General features: G+C 43.6%; 1 protein-coding gene across 3 annotated transcripts in view; it reads right to left on the reverse strand.

The window, feature by feature from the left end:
- Nckap5 (NCK-associated protein 5) overlaps nucleotides 1–10,452 on the reverse strand; it is an 824,710-nt gene that overhangs the window by 115,978 nt on the left and 698,280 nt on the right. For 2 of the 3 annotated variants that reach the window (XM_013030807.1, XM_013030808.1), the window contains 2 exons: nucleotides 8,331–8,519; nucleotides 103–3,878 (listed from right to left, as the gene is read on the reverse strand). In XM_013030807.1, coding sequence (XP_012886261.1) covers nucleotides 103–3,878; nucleotides 8,331–8,519 — 3,965 coding nt within the window. The remainder of the gene's footprint in view (nucleotides 1–102; nucleotides 3,879–8,330; nucleotides 8,520–10,452) is intronic. The other variant, XM_013030809.1, reaches the window with a different exon arrangement.

The raw sequence follows: 10,452 nt of genomic DNA on the forward strand, positions 1-10,452 counted from the left end.
CATGCTTGGCTGGCATTTAACCTGCAGGAAGCAAACCCCTCTCCTTATAGGGGAATCTCGGGGACACCATCTACAGCACCACCCTCTATTCCAAGGAGTTACCTGTTCAAAAGTTCCGTCATAAAGGTATCTTTTGTTGAACCTGAAACAGGGCTGGGTCTATTTCTCTGTTCAAACTTCACTGGGGTGTAACTGTCTTGTGAGGTTTTCAGATTCTTCTTGCTTTGGAAACCACTGTCTGGACTTTCTGCTGACTTAGTGTCTCTGTGAAGCTCATTTTCTGTCTCACATGGGAGTTCAGGCTTCTTTCGGTCTTTTTTTCTGTCTGATTTTAGTTGTTTGTTTCCAAACCCCAAGCCTTTTGTATCTTTCTTTTCTACTTTGGTTTTAGAAACATCCATCTTCCTGCTACTGAGAGCTGGAAGTCTACTCTTCCGAAACCCAAACCAGCTAGCAAAAGAAGGCCCGGCCTTTGGTTTGGCTTCTACAGATGTGGACTTTGTTTGCACTTGGCCCTTTTCCACATTTTCCTGAATGCACAACATGACTTTTTCTTCGATTGTGGGTGAGAGGGGGGCCTCTGGGCTCACAGCACCAGTTCCAGTAGTAGGGCCATCTGGATGCCTTCCAGAAGTTTCCAACTTGTCCAGCCTGCTTGTTTCCAAATCGCTTGGATGCTGCATCTTCCCTAAGGCCTGCAGGGCTCCAGGGCAGTCTGTTGTGGTGGTTGGGCACCTGCAGTGCTCATTGCTTTGCTCCTCAGGTACACCCACCTGGGGATTTTGTTCCTGAACACAGGCCTGCTGTTCTTCCGTTCCAGGCAGGGCAAGGAGCCCTTCACTCTTTGGGTGAATCCTCAAAGGCAACTTGCTGGGGCTTCCTTGCTGGCTGCTTGAGCTGCTCATGCTCCCCAGGGAGGCCTGCCTAGAGAAAGGGTGCTTAGGGGCCCTTCCAGAGCCAGGGAGGCTCTCCTGGGCCGGGGCAGAAGGGCTCTTGTTGGGGGAGCCCTCCGTGGAGGTGTTCTGACGGGTCAGAGAGTTGCCCCTCTCCGCAGTGTTGGTAATAATCTGAGTCCGGATTTTGCCTGGCCCTTCCATGGGAGGTGTGGAAGGTTTGTCTCCTGAGTGGATGCTGAAGCTCTGGCTCCGGGCTTTGGCACCATTCATGCCCAGAGCTGGCTTTAGGTGAGGTTTGCTTGAAGAGAGAGATCTTTTCACTGGTCGGTTTTCCATCCTCTCTCTCCCTTCAGCCCCGAGGATGCTACCATCCAAGGGCTCGAGCTGAGTTGTTTCCAGGAGCAGCCCTTCGGCTGCACTGTCTGGCACCTGTAAACCCAGTATGGCTGTGTGCCTTTCCCTGCCTGAGGTCTCCAGTTCTGTGGGACTCCTGCAGTCCTTGGGCTTCAACTTGCTGGCGACCACAGAACTCTTCGAGGCCTCGTTTAAACTGTCCTTCTCTTGCTTCCCTGGCACTGTGGAACTTTTCCTGAGCAACTGTGGGGATCTCATGAGAACTTTGAGTCCTACCGGAAGGCGAGTTTTCAGTCCTTTTTCATGAGTGTTCTGACAACCAGGTGGGGTATTATGGCTTTTGGAAGAGGAGGGAGAGGAGGAGCAAAAGGAGGGACTGTTCACCTGAGATGATGGTGACTCATTACCCCCTGAGGAGGGAGGCTTGGGGCATGTCGGGGCACTGTCACCCAACTGTCCTTTTCTTCCTGGAGAAGCACTTTTGGAGGATGGTGTCTCCAGAGGCTCATGAGTTGAAGAACAAGTCTTGGGTGTCTGGAACCCTGTGTCTGTGTGTATGGTCTCAGGTGTTTGGGAAGGAGATGTTTGGGGGATACTTCTTTTGGGAGAGACCTTTGGAGGTCCGGGGGCCATCATGGCAAATGAACCCGAGGGTGTATGAGCAGGACATCTGGTGTGAATCATGGCTTCCAGAGGGGGCAGAGGCTGAGTGGAAATAGGCTTTTTAAAGGCCATGGAAGGTTTCCTCCTCAGTGCTTCTGTCATGGTGTTACTAGAAGAAATAGCAGGGGCAGAGGATCCTTTCAGGAATGGGGAGCTAAATCCTGTCCTTGCTGTGGCATTGGGGACCCTGGTTTCAGACTTGGCAGATAAGGGTGATGGCCGACAGTCATGACTGGGCTTGAGTAACAGAGAGACTGATCTGTCTGGAGGTGATGGTAGGGGGGTAGGGTTCATCCCAGCATCTGATCCAAAGTCACTGTGTCTGTCCCTTGTGGGGGGTTCTCCACTGTCTTCAGGTTCTATGAAGGGCCTTGATTGTGACCCTGGAGTCTGACTCTTAGGGCAATAGACCCACTCCCTCTTGCTTGGTATTTTGGAGCTATGAGGAGGGTGGGCAGGGTGTTTTGGAATGTGTGGATCTGCTCTTATGCCACAGAGGGGTCCTGGGTTCTCTGTCTTCACGAATCTTGAGAGTTTTCCTGTAGGAATGCCTGGTGATTTCTCAAGATTCACTGGGCCAGAGGAAGGAACAAGTGTGGAGGTTTCAGCCTCTATTATTCTTGATTTCTGAGGTGAAGACTTGCCCCTGGCAGGGAGTTTGGTCTGACTTTGCTTTTGACAGATACCCACAGGCACCAAAGACCTAGAAATGCTCTTGCATGACATACTGTGTGTTGAATTGGCCAGTTTCTGCTGACAGGTGCTTGGAGTGGCTGTCCTAGGATGGAAAGAGTCCATGGACACTACAGGAACATGGCCCACCTCAGATTTTGGAATGTTTCTCTCCATTTCCTCCTCAGGTCTCCTCAAGAAGGGATAATCTCTAACAGCAGCTCCTGGCTGTAAAAGAGCTATTCCCTGAGGTAAGAGTTCAGTGTGTTCTGCCTTGGATCCAGCAGAGGCTGTGTTGATAGAAATTTCATCCCTGGTGACAGTGACAACTCCAGTCTGGTGTGAGCTAAATTCAACAGGCTCACCATTTTCTGCATCAAATATCACAGTAATGCATTCCTCTGAAGAAGTCCTTTTCACCACCCTTTGTTGCTTAATGAAACTAAATGTCTGTGGCCTCATCTCTGAATGGTTGGGTACTTCCTTTTCCTCCTCATCAGGAAACCCACATTCCGATTTTCCAAAGCCCACGAGGATGTCAAGGTTCTCCATGGACTTGTCAGTGTCAGCAGTCAACGATAGGTCTGATGGGCTTCTCTCATCGCTGCTCTCTATGTGCAGCTCATCTGGGGGTTCATTGTCATCAGTGTCTGAAAGCTGGAGATTGACTGTAGTGTGGTCCTGGCCTTGACTGGGTGACTCCCTTTGCACCCAAGGTACCTGCCCACCTGGGTGCAGCTTCTGTTCCAAAAGACAGTGGCTAGCACAACGAGCCAGTCTTTCAGGTCTTTCCCTGGGGTAGACTGAGGCTGAAGCTTCTGGAAAGTGTTTTCCATGTGGCTCCCAGCCAAACAGGCTGTCAGAAACACTGTGTGTTAACTTACTGCTGTGCAGCCTGGATCCCTGGTGTGGAAGTGTTTGCAGCAGTGCTAAGGAAGAGGAATCATCTTCAGCCTCCTCATGAGAATCTGTATTGTAGGTAAATGTCCTGTGGGGTTCCCTGCAGGGGCTCCTCGTGCCAGCTGGATTGCATGGAGGATAGTCCTTGAGGCTGCTGCTCTTAATTCCTGGAGAATATATTCCTTCATTCGAGTTCATGCAATCTTTATAACCCCATTTGGTGATCACTGATGGGGGTTCAAGTAATACTTTCCGCTTCTGTAACTTCCTTAACCCTTCCAAAATGTGGCTCTCTTTGATACGGGTTGGAGGTAGTTCATCTGCAGGACTCGCAAAGCCACTTGGGAGTGAAGAATCAATACTCAGTCTTTTATCCCAGTTCTGTGATGATTGCTAAGAAAGAAAAGTAGATATCAGAAATGATTGAACCATGAGGAATAGAGGAGATGCATTTAATCAAAGGATATTATATGCATACATGGAAGTATCACAATGAAATCCCTTTGTTCAATTTGATGTTGATACAATTGGGGGAGGGGAAGGGAAAAAACAAATTGTTTAATTAGGGATACAGGTGGACCCATTGCAACAATGAGATGCACAAGATACTATGTTGAAAAATGAACTTTACAACTGTGGTGTGGGGGGGGGGAAGAGGGAGGAAATGGGAAGGGATGGGAAAGGGGAAACAAAGGAGGAGGCAACAATGCTTGATAAGAAATGTACTCATTATCTTGCCCATGTAATTGTAACCCCTCTATACGGTATTTTCACAACAAAAAAATTTTTAAAAAGAAATGATTGAACCATTCAGATCACAAATATACAAAAGGAAAAGCATACCAGTAGACTTAATTGGTATAATTAATGAATAAGTATGCAAAATTAAGTATGCATTGTTAAGGATGTGATAAGCACTGATTTTTGTCAGGCTCTGTACTACAGTAAAATAAATAAGTAGGAGGTAAAGACTTTTCTTGCAACACCCAACAGGAAGAAGGGAACTTAGCCACAAAAATCCCTCCATCAAGGGAGCACATGAGAAGTTCACATAAGGAGGGCATTCTAGAGATTCACAAGTCTGTTTGGAAAAGTTGTAACAGGCATATGGAAAAGCCACTTTAAATTACCTAGTGCTTGAAAGATAAAAATGAGAAAGTGATTTCCAGATTGAAGAAATGAAATGGTCAGGGAGATATGCTCAAGGTGTAATTAGGGAATGCTCCAAAGAGAATGTGACCTCACTATAGAAGGTCAATGAGAGTCAGAGAGGGCAGAGCCAGAAAAATAATTTAGGCCATATGTTTGTGTGTGTGTGTGTGTGTGTGTGCGCGTGTGTGTGTGCGTGCGTGCATGCGCGCGTGCGCGCATACAAGTGTGCTAGTATTGGAGGCTTCAATTCAGGGCCCTGAGCTCTTATTTGGCTTTTTTCACTCAAGGCTGGAACTCTACCACTTGAGCAACACCTCCACTTCTGGCTTTTTGCTTGTTAATTAGAGGTAAGAGGCTCTTGGATTTGTCTGCCTGGACTGGTTTGATCCACAAATCTCAGCCTCCTGAGTAGGCTAAGATTACAGGTGAGGGCCAGCAGCGCCTAGGTGGTCCATTACTTGTTATCTTCTGAAGTTGTTATTTACATGTGTGTGCTTGTACATATCTACTTACATATACCTGCTGGCCATTTGCTATTAGAACCTTAGGGTAATTATTCTTCTACAAAGATCAGTGTCCTACCCTTCCTTTCCAAATGTCACACTCAGCTTTGGAAAAGTATATGAGAAATAATGCAGGCAAAAGACCATCTTCAACACATTTGCATTTCTCATCCTTTTGGCAACAAGAAAAGAAAAGGCAGAGGAGGGAACGTCTGGTACTGAGCATGTGATATGTACCATCCGATTACACAGTGCTTTGGCTGCAGTCTCAGATCACCTCAGCGAGACATTCTTTCCCATTTTGCTGTAGAAAACCCTGAGATTCAGCAAGCCTGATCTGGAGAACATGGCAGAAATAGGACATCTGAAGCAAACATTTGAACTCTGGTTTCCCCAGTACTTTCTATACCACCACTGTCAATTTTTGACTTAGTTCAAAAAGGGCTGGAGGGAATGTGAACTTGGACAGTTGAAATCTAGAGTCTGCACTCTTAATCTCTGTGCTACACTGCCAAGTCTGGCTTAGCTTTAGTCTCCTGTCTGTGTGCCTCAGCATCCTAACAGAGACCACGGTTTCCCTGGCACTGTTTCTTCAATGGGATTTTCAGTATAAATAACAAACCAATACTTGGGGAAATGAAAAAGACAGAAAAGCTTACCTTTATTCTTTTTTTAAAAAAATGTTATATTCTTACTGGTGAATAACTTTAGGGAAAGTCTGGTAACTACACAGGAGTACTCTATACCAATCTTTGCTACCCCAGCCAACTGCAAATGTTAACCACATGCTCAAATGCAGAGACTTTAAAGTGTGAGAAACTTCCACTGGAATCTAGGTTTTATAATAAGCTGGGAAAAGTCACTAGCATCTAAGTTATTATTTATATTATCTGGGAAACTCGGTGTAAGAGTTACAGGGGACAAATGCTATTTGGCCATGCTGATTCCTCCCATCTTCTTTCTCTGCACCATTAAAAGCTTCTTTGGAAATCAGAATAAATCTCATGGGTGGGTCTGGTTATTATAGACTGACCAGAGAGAAGGCTACTACAGCCTAAGGATTTCCATGATCCTGATGCCATATTGACAATAAAGAGGAGAAGCCAACTAAAAGTGGCCTGTGAACTACTGGAAGAGGCAGATTTGTTTAACCCACAGAAGGCTGCTCAACCTCTGCCCACCCACCTTCTTTCTACTCTTCCAGAGCCCATGCTGTGCTTTGTTTAGCTGCAGCAAACCTCCCAGTGGGATCAGCCACATTCCTCCATCAGCTTTCCACAGGAGGTTATGTTATTTAATAACCTGTGAAAAGCTTACACTGATCTTGAAACTTAAGGTCAGATGTAACAGTGAGTGTCTTCTGTAGGGGAGAGGGTGGAAAGGCATGACATTTCCCCTAAGCTACTGTGTTCTTTGTGGGGGCAATGTTGGTTGGTAGAGAGTTGCTTTAGGGAACTGGATGGGTGGTGTCAAGATTGCTGATACACATATACCTATAGATTTATATGCATATATATATTTGTGTGTGTATATATATATACACATATATATGTATATATAATTGCTGGCCTTAATAGGAACAAAGTCATTTCAAAAAATGGCATAACCCCTCTCTAACCAGCACTCAATAAGTCCAGAACCTTTAAGAGTGAAGTTTCTAGAACTGAATGATTGATTTTTTGTCATGTACTACCTTTGAACTCTTGAGCTTGTTAACGAACTTTTAGCACTCTAAATGCTTCATCTGTAAAATGGGGAGAACAGGAGAAACTATTCAATAACCTATCATGAGATTAAATAAGCTAATATTTATACAAAGCTATATGGCAGTGATTTATTAACTGGAGCCAAATCTCTCCATGTAGAGCAGGATGGTGAATTTCATGAAGGCTTCCTTTCTGTTCTACAGTAAACAATATTTCCAAAGATACTGTGAGCTTAAACAGGTTATTATGATTGCTTTATTATTATTCAAAGTAATTGTGTTACCATTCAGATTCATATTATTTGAGCATATCACAGAAGTTCATACTAAGAGAACACCTGCTTCTAGGTAAATACTGTTTGGAATTATTTAACTAATATGATTTAAAATGCCTTGCTAGTCTGAATCTAGCTTTCTGGATCCCTGAGAACCAGGACTACACAATGAGATATAACAGGTATATAAGGACTCCAGAGCTATACCAGTATGGACACCTGAGTGTGCACAGAGTCATAAGAACTTTTTGTTTCCACCTTTCAGAGTAGATATTTTCTCATACCATCACACTTCTATAACTGGGAGAGTATCAGGTAAAAGTTTCAAAGGAAGTAAGAAGGTTGAGGAAAGGAAAGAGGAAGGTATGAGAGAAGGAAATGAGCTGATAAGGGAAAGGGCTGTGTGACTCAGCTACATGCAAAGACAGAGCAAGGAAACTATTCCAACCATCTTCCCAGTCTGGTACAAGCCAGGCCTCTGGCAGTCATTCTTCAGAGCCCTGAACAACTCCTTAGAGGAAGCAATTTTGATAATGCAGCAGGCTCTCTATTTTGCATTAGACGTCTGAGTCCAAGGGAATACGCTCTAAATGAAAGCTTGAAGTCTTTTTTTTTTTTGAGTTCTTGTTCAGTGGATGACAAAACTACTCCCTCACCGATATATTCTGGAAGTTATGGAATTTTCCTGGTGCCTACATTGCTGAAAACATAAACTAAATTTATCCAACTGGTAGAAAAAATGACTTCTAAGTATTCTGATTTGGGGTTTCCAATTCTCATGTAGTCTGTTTTGCTTCAACTTTGTGAAACTGACAAATAGCTTTTTCAAAATACTTGGTTTGCACCAGTGTGCAAAAAATTTTGTTCAGTGTATGAAAAAGTCTTCAGCTGTCTGAGCCCAAGATGCAGAAGAGAGGTATTTTCAAGGAGAGTAGTTTTGTACCAACCTGCAGGTGATCTGGTATTTGAGTAGAAATAGGACCATCTTCACTGAAACCTTGTCCCTATGGTCTAACACAGTATTTTCTCTCTGTGTCACGTGGTCCTCCAATTTCGAGTCAAATCCTGTTTTATGAAACTCTAGCATTGATTAGGAGTCATTTTTTGTTCTTAGTTCTCCTTCTACCCTCCACCTCTAGGATCAAATTCTACCTGAAGGTGGTTCTTGTCGGATCCCCTCACACTGAAATATTATGCAAGGGGCCCTTACCCTCTTTCTCAGGTTCTTCCCATCATGCCATGTGTAGGAGGAGCCACTGGAGTATTCGCTGCAGGTGCTTGAAAGAGACAGTTCACTGCTGCTGCAGCTGTTTCCGGTACACAGAGGGCCAGGGATGATGACACCCAAGCCAGGGCATTTCAAGACAGGGGTTCCTGGTTTTGCATTCACTTGGTGTTCCTAAAAGAGAGACACACTCTGAACAAGATTGTAAAGAGAAAGATAGGAAAGAGAAAATACCAACTGAACTACATATTGAATGGTTAAAAGTACAGACTGGATCTGGAGAGTCCATAGGTTCTAATCTTGGCTCTGCTTTTCACTGTGTGGCTACAGGAAAATTACGTTACCAGCTACATTTTTCCTTCTAGAAATGAATGATAAAAATATTGCTTCCATTACAGGGTCATTGCAAGAGTACACAAAATTCTAGATGTGAAAGCACAGACATCAGAGCACAGTGTCTGGCCTCTAGTAGGTATTCAATTATTACAAGCTACCGCCATTATTAGGCAAAAGTATGCTAATATTGGTTCCATATTTTATCAAACCACAATGGTAAGAGAATCAGACCAATATCAAAACACAAGTCAAGATCTGGAGATGTAGCTAAATGGTTGAGCGTTGATTAGTTCATGGAGGTTCTAGTTTGATCTCCATAACACTGAAAGGAAACAAAAATATTGCTTAAGTGGCATAAATGAAAGCTATAGTGTTCAAGATCATAAACATGAGATGGCCATTTGAGATCTGGTTATGTACAATTACCAAATACACAACCTTGAGCAACGAAAACATCAACTTCATGGTGTTCCAAAGCCTCAAGGCAGCCTTCTGGCTCTGATGGAATTATTCTAGTCCTTTCATCAAATGGACACATCCTATCTGTGCCACTTACAAGAAATCACATACAGCAAACATGAAACTAGGTTATCAGGAGGTCTCTACCTCATAAGATAATATGACTTGGGGTACCCAGTTGACAGTCCTGGGTCCCCTGAAGAAGTTTCTGGCTGTTAGAATTCTAGTGGGTCTGTATAAGAGTTGGGTGACAGATAAAGGGGTAAATATCCAAGTAAATCCTGACAGCCACATTATAGGCCTCTCATGTAACAGATGAAGCTCTACAAACTGGACAGGCTAAATTAATTTAGCATCTCAACCACTGAGAATAGAATCTCTCTATTACCGTCTAATTCCAGCCACCTATCTATATAAAGCTTTGTCTCAGAAACTCTTCAGTGAGGAGCCATCTGTCTTTGTGTCACTTACAGAGCAGCAAAGCCTCTTACTTATGCAATTTATTGACACTTTATGGGTGCCTTTAGTCCCTGAGTACTTATCGCTGTTTTCCAAATGCAATTCCAAACGACAGTGACTAAACCAGCTTGGGGATAGAAAGTAAGGACTGTATGAGAGTACTGATGGTAAGTATTAAACCCTGACATGATGTTTAATGTGCTTGCTAATCAATATCCATAATGCTTAATGATTTTAACTGCTGGCTATCACTGTTGTATTTTTACTACATAGCCATATCTTTAAGTAATCTAAAAAATGCCAAGAATTTTTTACTATGCTATTATTGCCCCTGCTAAAATTTGGCTCTATCAATGAAAAAAGAAACTTGTCTTAAAATCAAGCTTTTAGCATGTATTGATTGATGCGTTTGCATATTGCTAGGTGTCACTTAGTTAAAGAGAGTTCATTTGGGTATCACAATAGATGCCTAGAGCTAGTGGGAGAGACTTGCATTTGCTACTGCAAACATATTGGAAAGAACCCTGAACAAAGTTTCAACAGAAGCACTGTTAGACTCCCCTCTATCTGTGTGCTTTCTTTTTTTAAATTTAATTTAATTTTTTTTGTGAAAATACTGTACAGAGGGGTTACAATTACATGGGCAGGATAATGCGTACATTTCTTATCAAGCATTTCAGCCTCCTCCTTTGTTTATCCTTCACATCCCTTCCCAGCTTCCCCGCCACCCCCCAATACTCCCCCCCACACACCAACGCTGTAAAGCTAGTTTTCGACATGACAACTTGTACTTCTCATTGTTGCAACAAGTCCACCTGTATCCTTAAACGACTTGTTTTTCCCCATCTCCTCC

This window comes from Dipodomys ordii, unplaced genomic scaffold, assembly GCF_000151885.1.
Source record: "Dipodomys ordii isolate 6190 unplaced genomic scaffold, Dord_2.0 Scaffold133, whole genome shotgun sequence".
In the NCBI taxonomy this organism is placed as follows: domain Eukaryota; kingdom Metazoa; phylum Chordata; class Mammalia; order Rodentia; family Heteromyidae; genus Dipodomys; species Dipodomys ordii.